Source organism: Sceloporus occidentalis, unplaced genomic scaffold (genome assembly GCF_023333645.1).
Source record: "Sceloporus occidentalis isolate IW3139 unplaced genomic scaffold, rSceOcc1.0.p SCAF_1, whole genome shotgun sequence".
In the NCBI taxonomy this organism is placed as follows: Eukaryota; Metazoa; Chordata; class Lepidosauria; order Squamata; family Phrynosomatidae; genus Sceloporus; species Sceloporus occidentalis.
This window is the reverse complement of record NW_028316981.1, coordinates 61,186,603-61,203,785: the sequence shown is the minus strand read 5'-3', so window position 1 is coordinate 61,203,785 and position 17,183 is coordinate 61,186,603. Positions and strand designations below refer to the sequence as shown.

At 42.5% G+C, this 17,183-nt stretch overlaps 1 protein-coding gene across 1 annotated transcript in view; it reads left to right on the top strand.

The window, feature by feature from the left end:
* Window positions 1-17,183, top strand: part of TMEM40 (transmembrane protein 40) — a 36,485-nt gene that overhangs the window by 12,407 nt on the left and 6,895 nt on the right. Inside the window, exons 2-5 of the mRNA XM_089498026.1 lie at window positions 216-292; window positions 5,098-5,154; window positions 6,847-6,939; window positions 15,571-15,606. Of these exons, the coding sequence (XP_089354152.1) occupies window positions 5,106-5,154; window positions 6,847-6,939; window positions 15,571-15,606 (178 nt within the window). The 5' untranslated portion in view covers window positions 216-292; window positions 5,098-5,105. The remainder of the gene's footprint in view (window positions 1-215; window positions 293-5,097; window positions 5,155-6,846; window positions 6,940-15,570; window positions 15,607-17,183) is intronic.

Below are 17,183 nucleotides of genomic sequence, written 5' to 3'. Positions count from 1 at the left end.
TAATGACTTGCCCAGCAAGAGCAAGATGAATTGAACTTGTTCCAACTGCTGTGAGACAAGTTGTCCAAGAAAGCTGTTCTTCAGGTTACCTGATACTGTGGGGTGACTTACTGTACCCAGCCCAGGAAGTATGTGTGAGATACACACCCAGTTGTTACTACTGTGGAACAATTTCTTCTTCAGCCACTCATATTTCTCTTTTGTCTTTCTGACAGCACAATTAATCTTTGAAACAAGAAGACCAACTTGCACAGTGATTCTCAAGAGGCAGCTATACATAGTAACTTTGCAGGTCAGTTGGCAATGTTTTCTTGGAGTAATGCTTTTACCTCATAGACAAGGCTTGTGAAGTATGGAACATACGTGTTTTAAATGGATTTAGGCAATTAGTTTTTCACAATAAATTTGTGCAGTCACCATACTGGGAATCAAATGGGGTCCAGTGGATGATTGTCTTCATTGTCAATACTTGTTGGATAAACTAACTGAACATGTCAAACAAGAAGCAGCTATGGAGACCATTAAGTATGGCACTCATTCAGACACTCAGAGTTGGAAATTGTGCAACCTACAGACTACATGTAGCACTCAAGGGAAGGGGGTTACAATGCAGCCCTTAGGAACTTTATTCACACACATGCAAGTCACCAGAACCCCTTCAAAAATTTAGCTGGGAAAAACATTCAAGTCACCAGAACCCCCTTAAATTTTTTAGAGGAAAACCCCTTTCATAAACATGTTTTAAATGTGTTTAAATATGCTGTTTCAGGGGGTCTATCACCAAACAACAGTTCTCTCCCCAATAACTCAATAGGTGACTGGGAGTGAAACAATGTTACTTCCAAGCACCCAAAATAGCATCTGTGATGCCATTATGCCTCTTTTTAGAGCTCTTGAGCCAACAATCAGCTGATGCCATCCTCTGATTTACAGAGCATGGTTAGCCTTGCTACAAGACAACTTGATTCCCTTATGATCCTGCATTTCGCCTTGAGCTGGAGTTTCATTAGTGTCCAGAATTTGCACAGCAGAGGTGCATATACCAACTAAGCCTGTTCTGGGACTGCCTGTTCTGATCACAGTGATGCATAATTACATCCTGTTTGAACCACTATAACAGTCTGTATCTATACCTGCCTTTAAAAAGTGTTGGGAAACTTCTGTTGGTTCAAAATGATCCAGCATGACTGTTGACAAAGGCCGGGTACAGAAGAGATGTGGCTCCTGGGTAATAACACCTTCACTGATTGTAGGTCTGTTGGCCAGCTCAGTTCAACATGCTGGCTAAGAAAAACTTACACAACTCAACATGAATGCAGGCTCTCTAAAAGAATTTATTCTTCCCTACCTTATACTGTTGGCAGGCTCAAAGATCTTACAGGGTAACCCTCTTTTAGTCTCACCATTCTCAGGGCTTCATCTGTTGGGGACACAAGAGAGGACTACTTACAATAACTAGTAATATATTTTATCAGTATTGTTTCTAATCTGTTAATGATTACCTATTTGATTTAAATAAGTTGCACAAATATGTTACTTCCTTAGGATTTAGTCCCAGGCCATTGGGTGAGAAGGAATCAAAACCCCACTGCTTGGCACTATCAGTTTTTCTCTGACCCCATTTTTCTCTTCTTTGTGCTAAAAGTGAAAAGTATACAGAATGGATACTTGAATATTGTTCTGTTTATTGATTAACCAGGAAGCAACAGTTAGGTTGTTATGCCCTTCCTTCTACATTTTAAAAGATAATCAGTTTGCACAAGGGTTAATATTATTCATAGTAACTGTTCCTTGTATAAAACCATTGGTTCCTTCTATGGACTCAGGCTGCATTTGACTTGTCAGATCAAGCTTTCTGAGAGAACAAAGCTTTTGGAGTCATAGTGTCTACCTTAATTATTTCAAGAATGTCCTCTCTACAGGCCTATGATTTCTTTTTGGAAATATGTGATATATTAGATAATTAGAGTAAGAAAACTCCCATCAGACATAGGACAGTTAAATCACTCTTGGGCCAGTTCTTTCAATGTATTCTGGTAAAGCAAAATGACCCAAATTAGCTGAACAAGTTGAGGAAACTGGATTTTCAATGGGCTTCCATTATCACTAAGAAGTTGCATTCAATTTGAAGGCAGGTTATGTGTTTGCTATCATTATATTGTTTCAATAATTTGTAATGTTGCACCACTAGATGACTATTTCTAAAATCACACTCATACAGAGGGTGAGATCCAATAATATCACATGGAGCATTATGCAATGAGTTCCTATACTGGGCGTCCCCTTTCTGCTGCCATGCAAGTATGACAGCTGGTGGTAAAACCCAAAGCTACTTAGTGATCAATTAGGCAGGCAATACCTAGGCAGTATCTGGCTACAGCTGGGCAGTGGGGGAAAGAGGCAGCTATTGCCCTCTTCTACCTCCAAGATAATGCATATTGGGTAATACCAAAGATTTGGGAGAGTGATGGCTCCATTCTTTCCTGGCTGCTCAGCTGAAACCAGACAGTGCCCAGGTGCCTCTTGATTTATTAAGGTACTAGTTGGCTGTGGGCACTATATTTGCACTGGAAAGGGGAGACATTGTTCAAGGAGGTAATGGATACCTTCTTCCACAGTAAAAAGGAATAAAATAAAACATCAGTAAGACTACAAACAATAAAAACATCAGTAAGACCACAAACAATATGAAATATTGAGGAAAGGAGTAGTTTTGGTCTTCACATCATTTCTGATGCATGGTGATCCTAAGGCAGACCTATCATGGGGGTTTCTGGGCAAGTTTTATTCAGAGTGGATTTGCCATTGCCTTTCTCTGAGGCTGAATGAGTGTTACTTGCAAAAGGCCACCCAGTGGGATTCCATGGCTGAGCAGGGATTCAAACGCTAATCTCCCAGAGTCCTAATCTAACACTTAAACCACACACCACACTGGCACTTAAAGGAATACTCACTCATCCTTTAACTTGAGCTAATGCAATCATTTTTGGTAGCTATCAATATTTTAGCAGTGCAAGTGCTAAATTTGAGGAGGGGGTCATTCTGAAACTAGGAGCCTTGGGAAAGTTCTGCCTTTTGGTCACCACCAGCTTAATTTTTGAACAGAATCTCCAACAGAGCTCTCTGATTCCTAGCTCATATGGGAACAAGAGGCTCTTTTTATTCCTTGGCCTCAAGCCTTATATGCTTGGATACTTGAAAGCCAGAGACCTGAATTCTGCCTGGAAGCTAAGTGAAGATGTTTTTATCCATAGTGAAACATGTCCCAACCAGCCATCTCCAGCCAGTAATTTGGCACTTTCAAGAAGCTGAATTTTCTGAGTTGACTTCAGCATTTGTGACAGATAAAATTATTACATATTTGATATAAATACATTGCACAAATTTATTACTTTCATAAGATTTCCTTCCAGGCCACTGGGTGACACCAGGGAGAATCAAAACCCCATCCCCTGGTATAATCAGGGCAAGAAAATTAAGGCAATCTGGATATAACCCTGCTGGAATCTGGAAGACAATGTAGTGCATCTACAGAAGTAGGCCTTTTCCATGATGGCGCCCTCCCTTTCACTATTTATTATTGTTAGACCACCTAGCAATACCTGTTATTGAAGGGCAACATATACATCTATACAATATAATTTTGTAAGAAAAAAAATTACCATGACAAGTAGGGTTGTCAGGTAAGGATATTTTCAGGCCATGAGAACTCTGGGCCAAAACCAGAGAACTTGGGTGATTGCACTGTGATGTCATACGTGGCAGGCCCTAGTTATGATATAAGGATGATATTGTGAGAGCAAGCCCCTGGTGATGTTTTTAAGCAATAACCACTGTTGCAAAAAGTCTGCCTTTCAAATAAAAAATGTCAAGTCTGACAAATGAGAAAAATTGCTCCTTTTGTACCCATATTCTGCTAAATAACACTGTTTGGGGAAGTCCAAAAAACAAAAAAGTCCACAAATGCTGAAAGGAAACAAGACTGACAAAATCCCATTTCCTGTCAATCAAAATGGCAGTTGTGGTGCTACAATGTGGCCTGTAAGGTTACAGTGAGTGCCATCACTGGATATTTATTTAAGGTATTTCTATATCACCTCCTAGTTCACAACGTCTTGAGAGGCAATGTACAAATAAAATAAATTAATACAATATGGAGATTTAAAAAATTAAAACACATTAAAATGCTCTCTAAAAACTTTTAAAAGCAATTTAAAAATAGCCTTAAAATATAGTTTTAAAACACAGCAAACTGATTCTTGCACATGTCCACTCCTGCTGTAAAATATTGTTTTTGGAGATAATGACAGCGCAACCTCCACCCACTTTGGAGCAGTTTTTTTTTTTTTACATAATGAATGGCATTTATTCATAATTTCAAAAAACCTTTTAAGGCTCATTTGAGCATGGATTAGGAGTATTTGGCCTATTTTTCTATCTCAAGGTTATACAGTATGTACATATATACTGTTAATGCATAAACCCCTCTCTAAATATGGCTAGAGTTAATGTGTTACAGATTTTGAAAGTAGAAAATAATGCTAACTATTTAGACATCTCCCAATGCTGGTTCATAGCGCACATTGAGAAGTCCAAAAGTGTTATTTTGCTCCACAACAGGTGATGATTGAGCATCATCCTGCATCATGCATTTGCTGTCATTGCAAACATTATGGCTTATATATGTCTCCCTCCCCCGCAAAATTAAGATTATTCTAGGATGTGTATACTTACTCATATGTCTAAATCCAATTATTACCGTAATTCCAATTAAAATATGGTATATAGGAAATTGCTAACTAAACACTTAAGTAAATTCTGTGGATTCAATTACTTTACCCTAGCTGAGATTAACAATTGGATTTAGGTCATTAGTGCACTACTCTCTTCCATAGGGCTTACTCTGTAGTAAGTGTAGTTGCAATCGCAGCCCTAATGCAGAAGAAAATGTAATTGGAAAGCAACCCTTCTTACGGTTCTCTCAGATTTTGTTTTCTTTTCTTTTTGTGAATAACCTTGACACTGTCCTATGTGAATCTGAGGTAGGTTTGAGAAAAACTGAAGGACTTAACTGATTTCCAAACTCTGTTTTTACAGACACAGCAATGAGTAACTCCAGTTCCTCTGCTTCAGATCATACACAAAAACTGAAAGGTAATGCAAGGCAGTGATATGGGGAGGGATGGCTGATAGGTTGCCTTGCTGCAAACAATTCTTTGTGTTTTGGGGTCAACTGTCTATTTAATGCAGTATTTCTTTCCCACATCTTTCTCCTATGGCAGGCAAGGTTCATACATTTATTGTGCTTTGCTGTGCTAATGTGACATTTTTCTGTGGGAATAGCACCAATATGTTTTACATTTTCTTTCAACTTATTTTTTGGTAAGCATCGTTGGGGTGTGGCAGTAGGGAGCTATTACTAAACCATGCTTCTAAAATGAGACAAAATCTACTATACTGATGAGATTCATCAGCATCACACTAAATAGATCCTTAGTGAGTCTTCCTTCCTCCCATAATTTATCAAATGCAAACCCAAAATGAGATTAAAGATCAGAATTTCAAGAAGAAATGGAAGTTGAAGATTCCTTCTGTGGAGATTGCCACAAAGAGGCAATCATGAAGTAATACAAAATCAGCTTATATGTACAGGAAAAGTAAAAAAGACAACTATAGGATGTGAGAGACTTCACATGAGTGTAGTACATGCGCACAGAAAATAGGTGATTTAGTGGGTCACTAAGCGGCTATGGTCTGCTGTATTCTGCATTACTTAATTGGGCTGTGGTTCAAGTATGCAGTTATGGGTACCAAAATTAAGATTTATATTGACATATTAGAACATAACCAGAGAACAGTAACTACTCTAGGAAGTGGTCTGGTAATCGAGTTCTTTGAGGAACATTTGAAACACTGTTTCATCTGGAAAAGAGAAGATTTAAGGTGAGATATAGTGGTATTAAAGTACCTGAAGATTCTGCTTTGTAATGGTACAGACTCAGAAGATGGTGGTTTTTCCCTTGACTGGGAGTATTAGTTCACCTTTAAGTCATTTTGACTTATGGCAACACTAACACAAGCCTATAACTGAATTTGCTTGGACAGTTTTGTTCAGAAGGGGTTTTCCATTGCTATTTGTGACTTGCCCAAGGTCACTCAATGGGTTTCCATGGCCAAACAGGATTCAAATCCTAATCTCCAAGTCATAGTCCAATGCTCAAGCCATTATTATACCATACTGGCTTGTGGTCAACAGACTCCTGTGTAATAAAAGTATGTAAGGTTGCATATGTGTGTAGATAAAAGCTATAGTAGCTTTTACATGCTAGATGGATGGACCCTATTAAGGAGGTCATGGGTATGAATTTGCAGGATCTGAGCAGAGCAGTACAGTATAGGGAGTCTTGGAGATGTCTCATCAACAGAGTTGCCATGGGTCAAGATCAACTTGAGGGTAGATAACAACAATAACAAATTTAAAATTCCTTACAGTGTTCCTCTCTTGTAACAGGTATTTCTGTATGATGCCTCTACTGTGCAGTGGCCCAGCTTCATTCCCATAGTTTTTTGGAGGGCTATCTTTTCAATTTAATCATTCTGTATTTTCCTGTCACTTCTTAACCCTTTTTCTTACTACAGACAATCTGATGAGAGCAGAAATTGGCATAGTTTTGATGGGTAGTGCTAGGAACTGTTCATTTGAACAAACCTAGAATTTCGCACCAGCTCTGCTGTTCTTAGCAAATGCACATAAGTATGTAAAATATCTTCCTCCTTCAATGTTTCACCATCAGTATTAATGTAAAAAGTAAATCCTTGGTTTGTTTTGTCCCCATAATTTAACAGGTAAGAAACAAAAACGAGAGAAAAGATCCATCCTGCAAGAAGAAAATGAAGATGGCTCTTTTGGGGAGGTTGCAGAGGAGAATCAGTCACACGGTAATACAAAAGAAGCATTATGGAGTTTTTTGCTTAGTGGGGACATGGGTTTAAAGCATAGGTTTCTGTTCCCCTCCTCTGCCTCCCATGATGTGAGAACATGAAGCCAGCACTGGATCTCTATGAAGGCTTTCAGGAACATCGTGTGGCCCCAGCCAGCGCTTACCCTACTCTGGTTTACATGGCATGCACACACACAAGTGATTATATGTGATCTAGACATATCAAATAGCAGTTGCATAGGTAATTGAAACTCTGGATATAGTAATATTTGCTGTTTTTCCTGGCCTAAATGTAGAATTTACATTTCTCTCTGTTGAATTTCATTTTTTTTAATTTTCAACTCAGTTTACTAGTTTATTAAGGTTCTTTTGAATTCTCTTTCTCTCATCCAATGTGTTAATAACCCCTCCCAGTTTTGTATCATCTGCAAGTTTCATAAGAATTCTGTCCACCCCATTATCTAAATCATTGATAACAGAATAGAAGAGTGCCAACCCCAGGACAGAACCAAGTACTTCATTTGAGACATCCTTCCAATTTGAAATATAGCAGTTGATGACAACTTGTTGAGCATATTTTGCTGACCAATTATAGACCCATCTGATTGTCTTTCTGGATTTTCCTTTTTGCCTTTTTTGAAGAGAGGAGCAATGTTTGCTTGTCTTCAGTCCCCTGACACCTCACTCATTCTCCAACATGTCTCCAAAATTATAGCGAGTGGTTCAAAAAGTGTGCCAGCTGGTTTCTTCAATATTCTGGGATGCAGTTCATCTGAAATTTGAACTCATTTAGAACTAGTGTGGTGTACTGGTTTGAATGTTGGACTGTGACTCTGGAGATAACTTAAGTCCCCCATTACTACCAGTTCTTGCTTCTTGGAGATTTCTGAGATTTGTTTCATCCACCACTTCATCTTGGTTTGGTGGCCTGTAGTAAATTCCTACCACAATGTTGGTTATATTTCTTTTTTCCATTCTTTTACCCAAATAGTAAATGGACCTTTACTCCACAGGTCCTGTTTGCTCACTCGCATGGATTTCTATATAAGTGAATTTGTCTTTTAAATATAATGCTACTCTCTTTCCTTTTCATCTCCATCTATTCTTTTTGTACTGATTGCACCACTCAATTGTTATACACTGGTACCTCGGGTTACGAAATTAATTCGTTCCGCTATTCCTTTCGTAACCCGAAAATTTCGTAACCCGAAACACATTTTCCATTGAAAATAACTAATGCGTTCTATGACCTCAGACTGAACCTGCAAGTCAAAACAAAGGTACAATAGAGGCCTATTAAGCTAAGTACCCTACAATACAAGTTGCCTGAGGCACTAAAGAGCTTAAGAATGACATGCAGGTCCATTCTAAAATTTCTAAAGGATAAAGAAAAAAAGGTTTTGACTTATCTTTGCTGGTCCTGGCATCTCAGAGTGAGGCAGGAGGAGGAGAGGGGCAGCCAAAAAACCAAATTTAAACCAATTTAACCAATTTAACCAATTTAACCAATTTAACCAATTTAACCAATTCAACCAATTCAACCAATTTAACCAATTTAACCAATTTAACCAATTCAACCAATTCAACCAATTTAACCAATTTAACCAATTCAACCAATTTAACCAATTCAACCAATTTAACAAAGTTAACCATTTTAACAAAGTTAACCATTTTAACAACATTTTTTTTTAAATTTGGTGTTTTTTTTAAGGGTCCTGAGCACCTTTGCCCTTCTTGGATGACGGTTCTCCCTCTTTTGTGAAGAACTGGTCCAAGGATGTCTGCTTTTGCCGGGCCTTAAGCAGGTTCCTAAAATGGCTAAGGCAGACATTATCAAAATGGGCAATGGCATGGCTGGTGAGCACCTTCTCAGGGTGATGCTTCTCAACATAAGAAGACACATTGTGGAATTGCCGCAAAATGTCTTTAATTTCTGCCGTTGGCAAAAATGCCCCCGCAGCCTCCTCCTGCTGGCCCCTGTCAAAATGGAGCACGTCCTCATCCACGGCCGAGTGTTGCATGGCCGCCAAGGCCTTCAGGTCCTCTGTTGTCAGGTCCTCGCTGTGCTCCTCGATGAGTTCCTCCACGTCCTCGTTGTCCACGTCAAGTCCCAGGGACCTTGCGATGGAGACAATCTCAGTCACCTCTTCTTCTTCACCTGGCTCAGCACCCTCGGTCTGTGACCCTTCCAAGGAAGAAGCATCAGGCCACAGCTTCCTCCACGCAGCAATCAGGTTGCGCCTGGTGATCTCCTGCCAGGCCAAGTCCACCATCTTCAAGCACACGACGATATCAAAATGCTGCTTCCAGAACTCTCGCAGGGTCAGCTGTGTGCTCTCCGTTACATCAAAACACTGCTTGAACAGGTGCTTGGTGTAGATCTTCTTGAAGTTGGCAATGACCTGCTGGTCCATGGGTTGCAAGAGGGAGGTCGTGTTGGGCGGCAGAAACTGGACCTTGATGAAGGAGAACTCAGCAAGGATGTCCTTTTCCAGGCCATGCGGGTGCGCAGGAGCATTGTCCAAGAGGAGGAGGCACTTCAAGGGCAAATCCTCTTCCTCCAGGTACCGCTTCACAGTCGGGGCGAAGACACTGTTGATCCACTCCACGAAAAGGAGGCGTGTGACCCATGCGCGGCCATTGGAACGCCACATCACTGGCAACCTGTCCTTTTGAATGTTGTGTGTCTTGAAGGCCCTTGGATTTTCCGAGTGGTACACCAACAGGGGCTTGATCTTACAGTCCCCGCTGGCATTCGCACACAACGCAAGTGTGAAGCGGTCCTTCATAGGCTTGTGGCCTGGCAATCTCCTCTCCTCCTGGGTGATGTAGGTGCGGCGAGGCATCTTCTTCCAGAAGAGGCCCGTCTCGTCGCAATTGCTGCGGGACGTAGCCTTCCTCCTCCACCATGGCCTTGAACTCGATGACAAATGCTTCGGCGGCCTGGTGGTCTGCGCTGGACGCCTCGCCGTGACGGACGACAGAGTGGATCCCGGTCCTCCTTTTGAACCTTTCAAACCAGCCACGTGAGGCTTTGAATTCCGGGGTGGCTGGCTCCTCCTGGGAAGAAGTTCCTTCGCCTGCCTCCTTGCTGGCCAGGTCTTCAAAAATGGTGGTGGCCTTCTCACAGATGACCGAGGTGATCACAGTGTCCCTGGCTCGCTCCTTTTCTTTAATCCAGAGGAGCAGCAGGCGCTCCATCTCCTCGTGCTTTGGTGCCCTCTGCTTGGCAATCGTAGTCACGCCTTTCGCAGGAGCCACAAGGGCTCTGATGGCCTCCTTCTGCTTGAGGACAGTGCCAATTGTCGAAGGGTTTCTTCCATACTCCTTGGCAATGTCCACCAAGCGCACGCCCCTCTCATGCTTGGCGATGATTTCCTTCTTGTCCTCCAAGGACAAGGGAGCCCTCTTCTTTTTGTCACCGCCGCTTTTATCTGTGGCTTTCTTGGGAGCCATAGCTCAAGCCTAAAAAGGACAAAAGGCACAGGCACTGAGCAAAAGCCACAATTGGAAACCACCCCCACCCCCAAGGTCACACTCTCTGGCCCACATCAAATCAAGGCCAAACATGCAAAACTCACATCCCACACTTTGAAAACATCACAGCCATGACCAAAGCACCCCAGAACCCAAACTCAAAGGCCAAAACCCCCAAATCTAAAAATGCAACCCCATGGTCACACTCTCTGGCCCACATCAAATCAAGGCCAAACATGCAAAACTCACATCCCACACTTTGAAAACATCACAGCCATGACCAAAGCACCCCAGAACCCAAACTCAAAGGCCAAAACCCCCAAATCTAAAAATGCAACCCCATGGTCACACTCTCTGGCCCACATCAAATCAAGGCCAAACATGCAAAACTCACATCCCACACTTTGAAAACATCACAGCCATGACCAAAGCACCCCAGAACCCAAACTCAAAGGCCAAAACCCCCAAATCTGAAAATGCAACCCCAAAGTCACACTCTCTGGCCCACATCAAATCAAGGCCAAACATGCAAAACTCACATCCCACACTCTGAAATCATCACAGCCATGACCAAAGCACCCAAGAACACAAACCCAAAGGCCAGAAACCCAAAATCTGAAAATGCCACCCCAAGGTCACACTGTCTGGCCCACATCAAATCAAGGCCAAACTTGCAAAAATCGATGCCCACACTTTCAAATCATCACAGCCAAGGCCAAAGCACCCAAGAACACAAACCCAAAGGCCAGAAACCCAAAATCTGAAAATGCAACCCCAAGGTCACACTGTCTGGCCCACATCAAATCAAGGCCAAACTTGCAAAACTCACACCCCACACTCTCAAATCATCACAGCCATGACCAAAGCACCCAAGAACACAAACCCAAAGGCCAGAAACCCAAAATCTGAAAATGCCACCCCAAGGTCACACTGTCTGGCCCACATCAAATCAAGGCCAAACTTGCAAAAATCGATGCCCACACTTTCAAATCATCACAGCCATGACCAAAGCACCCAAGAACACAAACCCAAAGGCCAGAAACCCAAAATCTGAAAATGCAACCCCAAGGTCACACTGTCTGGCCCACATCAAATCAAGGCCAAACTTGCAAAACTCACACCCCACACTCTCAAATCATCACAGCCATGACCAAAGCACCCAAGAACACAAACCCAAAGGCCAGAAACCCAAAATCTGAAAATGCAACCCCAAGGTCACACTGTCTGGCCCACATCAAATCAAGGCCAAACTTGCAAAAATCGATGCCCACACTTTCAAATCATCACAGCCATGACCAAAGCACCCAAGAACACAAACCCAAAGGCCAGAAACCCAAAATCTGAAAATGCCACCCTATGGTGAGACTCTGAGGCCCACATGGGACCAAGGCCAAACTTTTAAAACTCACACCCCACACTTTGAAAATATCACAGCCATGAGCACAGCAAACCAGAACCCTAACCCATAGGCCAAAACCCCCAAAATCTGAAAATGCCACCCTATGGTGAGACTCTGAGGCCCACATGGGACCAAGGCCAAACTTTTAAAACTCACACCCCACACTTTGAAAACATCACAGCCATGAGCACAGCAAACTAGAACACAAACCCAAAGGCCAGAAACCCAAAATCTGAAAATGCCACCCTATGGTGAGACTCTGAGGCCCACATGGGACCAAGGCCAAACTTTTAAAACTCACACCCCACACTTTGAAAACATCACAGCCATGAGCACAGCAAACTAGAACACAAACCCAAAGGCCAGAAACCCAAAATCTGAAAATGCCACCCTATGGTGAGACTCTGAGGCCCACATGGGACCAAGGCCAAACTTTTAAAACTCACACCCCACACTTTGAAAACATCACAGCCATGAGCACAGCAAACCAGAACACAAACCCAAAGGCCAGAAACCCAAAATCTGAAAATGCCACCCTATGGTGAGACTCTGAGGCCCACATGGGACCAAGGCCAAACTTTTAAAACTCACACCCCACACTTTGAAAACATGAGCAAAGCACCCCACCACCCCACAGCAAAAGCATGGTCACACTGTCTCACCCCACAAGAAGAAGGTAAAAATCCATCCACCTACCTGTAGAGAAATTCCTGATGGCAGGTCTTGATCCGAAGTGTACAGTCCAAAGGCAGAAAGCCAGAACAAGTCCAAAGGCAGAAAGCCAGAACAAGTCCAAAGGCAGAAAGCCAGAACAAGTCCAAAGGCAGAAAGCCAGAAAAAGTCCAAGCCTCCACTGGAACAAAGAGTTAGAGTTCAGAAGCAACTCTTCCTCTCCAGTCCACAAGGCCAGACAAGGGGGCAGATCAATGGAAGCCGGCTTTTGTTTCTCAAGCCAGGCCACACCCCCCCCCAATTTCGTTAGCCAATCCAGATGATCAGCTTGATTTCTCAAGCCAATCACTGCTGCTAACGAAATTCAAAATTCGCGCCAAAGCTAACCCCTAACCCAGCCCCCTTAGCTTTCCGTTGGCACTGGAAAGCCTATAGCTGCACTTTGCGGCATTTGAATTTCGCGCCGAAATGAATTTCGTAACCCGAAAAATATTTCGTAACCCGAAACAGTTTTTTCCAATCCAACTTTTTCGTATCCCGGAAATTTCGTAACCCGATCATTTCGTATCCCGAGGCACCAGTGTATTTGAGCCACAGGAGGCATCCCACCAAGTCTGTCTTTAACTTCCTGCACAATGACTTCAAGCTCATCTTGTTTCCCAAACTCTGTGCATTGGTTTATAGACATTGTTTGTTCTTTCTTCTTATGTGAGTTTTACTGTGGTTCCTATTCTCTCCCTCAGCTTCTCCTCTAGAATTAACATCCTTGTGCTTAGAACTTGCTTTTGGACACATGTTTAAGTTGGCATCTCTAAACCCCCTCCCGCCAAAGATTTAGTGTAAAGCCTTGCTCAGGTTCACCATGCTTTTGCCAAAAACATTCTTCTTGTTCTTTGTGAGGTCTACCACATCTGTAGCCATCAGTCCTTCCTCTAGGAAGGTAAAATAATGGTCCCAGAAGCCAGATCTCTCTCATCCACACCATCTATGTAGGCAGTCATTTACCTATAGTTTCTTTCTGTCTCTGTATGTCCCTATCTTTCACTGGTAGGAGTTTATCACATAAAGGAGATCGGGAGTTTATCCCATGAATATCCTGGAAAAATTACTTAATTACATGAAACAATTTCACATGACGTCGCACAAAACCAGCCATTAAAGTGGTTACAACAAAGCATTAATGCACATCTTTTTACTTTCAGGATTTCAATGACAATGCATTTCTGATATCACTTTATTTGCGCAATTGCGTGTGATAATCATTCTTGCAATTACTCGCCATTTTCACTTTATTTGCGGGATGCTTTAAATTCACTTTAATCTCTTTTTAATGCTGAAATTACCCTCAGTGTGATATATTCCACAAAGTTGATGAGAATACCAACTGTCTTTACAAACTCTTCACTTTCCTGCCAAGTTTTATAGCCCAAGTGATGTGCTCAAAGGTGGTCTTTGCTGTGCCATTGGTGCCCACATGAATCAGAAGAAAACGGAACTGCTCCATGTTCCTGATGAGCTTTGGCAACTTGTCAATGACAAATTGGATACATCCAATAGGAAGACAGCACACTTCCCAATTCATCTTGCCCAGCTGGCACAGTTCCCTCAATAACACTGAGCAATGAATCCCTTATCACCAGTATTTTTCATAGAATCATAGAGTTGAAAGACACCACAAGGGCCATCTAGTCCAACCACTTCTTCCTGCAGTTGATGTTAAGCTGGCTCCTTCCCTGGCATGCAGTGTCTCTTGCTGCTGGTATCCCATTTGTGCCTCTTTCCCACTGTTATCCTCAGAAAGCTGTAGAAAGTGATTGCTTAGTTGTAGTGGTTCCAATCCCCTTGGGTCTAGCCTGCTCCTGGCAGTGACTGTCCTTCAGAGTGCTCCCTCAGTGTTAGAGCCCTCTTTGTTTTCATTGGCAGTTTCTTCCTGTTGGTTCTGTAGGATCAGTTCTCTATCTGTTCCATCCAGGAGAGCCACAACACATTTTCTGATGCACTGAAGGGTCTTAACACATAGCTGCATTTATCTTCTCTTCGCAGAGCCACCAGTTTGCATTTGCTGCAAGTGTAGTCAGTGAAGTGTTCTGGCAAGAAGACATACATTGCATACACATTGCAACGAACAGTGACACATACTTCTTTCATCTCTGCTGTGTTTTTTCCCACCCCTTTGAGACTGTAATAACTCTTCCTGATATGACTGCACATGCTGCTAGCCCTCAGGGACTGAGCTCCAAAGACCTAAAGCAGCAGTTATATAAAGCCAGTGGCTGCTAGCTCTGCCCCCAAGCAAATCAGTGACTCAGTAGAAGAAGAGCACATGACTGTAAACAAACAACCCCCTACACACAAGCCCTCAAAAATGCAGTCAAAGAATCAAGGATGACCCCCTCAAAACACAGCTCACTTTCTTCTCTCTCCTCACTTCTGCTTGCTTTTGTTTTATTGTGATGATACACTCAGGCTGCAATCCTGTATGCTAAGGAGTTTATCAGACAAGGGAAATTGGAAGTGTAATCCAATAGCAACCCAAATACAATCATGGGGTTTCATGTTATTGCATGATAGACTACCACACGCAATTTTGGGCAACGGCAAGCTATTTTCGGGCAGTGGGAAGTCAGTTCAAACGCAATTCGAATTCACATAAATTCAGTGAACTAGCGAATTCACGTGAATGCGTTCGAACTGACTGGCCCCACTTTCTTTTCATTCGAAATTAAGAGAAATTCCTCCCGTGTGATAAACTCCTGTGTAATGGAGCTACTCTGCCCCTCACATTGATCTGAAGCCCCCCCCCCCCCACACACATATATAGCCCTTCTCTGCTTATGGGAAATCAACAAAATCACAAAACCACAGAAACGGGGAGATGGTGGTGTTAGGGCCTGAGGCTACATGGAGCCTCAGAAACACATTTGGCCCAGCCTGGTAAAGAAGAGGCATTTCAGGTGCTACCATTCCATGCATATAAAGCTCCTATTGCCCATCTGCAAATCTTCTGTATGTTTACAGAAATAAATGTGCAAGTTAGACAGCCAAACTAACCAACAGCAATTTTCTGTTGTACCATTTTAGATCCATCCAGTGAAGTTGTTCCATACAGTGAAACAGGCAAGTAATCTAAAAAAACAAAAAACAAAAAAAAAACCCCAAACAACTGGTGATGGTTTGTCCATGTTTTGGGAATCCTTGCACAGGATGCTCTGTTTGGGTCCACCTCTTCCTCACCTCTTCTCTTGATATCACTTTTCTACTCCTACAGAGACTGATAGAACAAAATAAGCAGGTAGATGTCTTTGTTTCTTGCCTGTGCTCCTCAGACTGATTAAAAAGCAACCACATATAGGACAAGTGCCAAAGTCAGCACTAATCTCTTGCTGGATTGTGGCCCTCAGTAGATATGAAGTGGAAATCATTGGTTGATACTATGATCACAACAATGTTCAGTTCGGTTTTACCCCAAGTATGTAGTTTGAGCATTACCCCAGGTATGTAGTTGGTCTCTGGAGCATTATATGTCTCTGGAGAACAGGGTTTGAATCCACACTTAGCCATATAAGCCCATATGGGTGATCTTGGGGACAAGTTACACTCTCTCAGCCTCAGAGGGTAGCAATGGCAACCCCTCCTAAAGAAACCTGCCAAGAAAACCCCATGATAGGTTTGCCTCAGGGTTGCCATAAATCAGAAATGACTTGAAGGCACACAACAACCGAAATTGTTCACACAAACGTATGTTACCAAGTCCTGTGTCTTTAATGAAACAAACTGAAGGAAAGTAAGTGGGACAAAGGGCTGGGCTCCATCCCATTTCACTTATACTGCTGGTTTATCCAGGGTGTTCTGCCTTGTGCATCTTCCATGTGGAAGAGTATCCAGTTCTCTAGTTGTGTGACAGGACTTCTGTCAAATTCTACAATGGACAGAGTAGAATAGTGTGCTATGGTGGCTTTTAGTAATACTCTTCTATTATATAGGAGGCATCTGTGCAGCAACTAACAATTTTGATTAAGAAGTAAAGACACTAGTCACTAAAGAAACAAGTTAAGGCTTTATTGTAAGAACTCCATTAAAGCTAGGAAATCTAGCTAAGGGTGTGAATACACGACACAGAGACTTGTCTACACTGGTGAAAAATGCTGCACTCAGGCCAAAGCTGGTGCAGGCAGTCCTTGCAATGTACAGCTACTTCCATGTTTTTTTGCATTTAACTCAAATTTGTACATATTAAGCAAAGTCAAGGGAAATCCTGGTATTTCCAGGAAACAACAGAGTGAACTTGGATTCATTTGGTCAAGTTTGACTTGATCCAGTTGTCACGTGCCAAAAGCCATACCACTCCCAAGTACAGGGAAAGAACATGGCCTGCTGAAAGATGGCTGGAACGCCGTGAAAATCTGGCCAGCATGCCACTGCCACTGGGTCAGAAATCAATGCCCAGATTCTTCATATATCACATGTCCAGGCAGCTATTTCTGCCTTCAAGAAGTGGCAGTGGCTTTACATGGTGTGTCTGCTTGTGATGAAGCAGCAGAGAAGGCTCCAAAGACAGTAAACAGGCCAGCAAGTTCAATGCAGTGTCAGCTTGGCTGGCCTGTGTGCACAAATACATGATGGCCCACTAGATTTGGCTCAGTGCATGTGGTAACCATCATGGTCGGTCCAGGGCATGGTGCTCTGGACTAGCC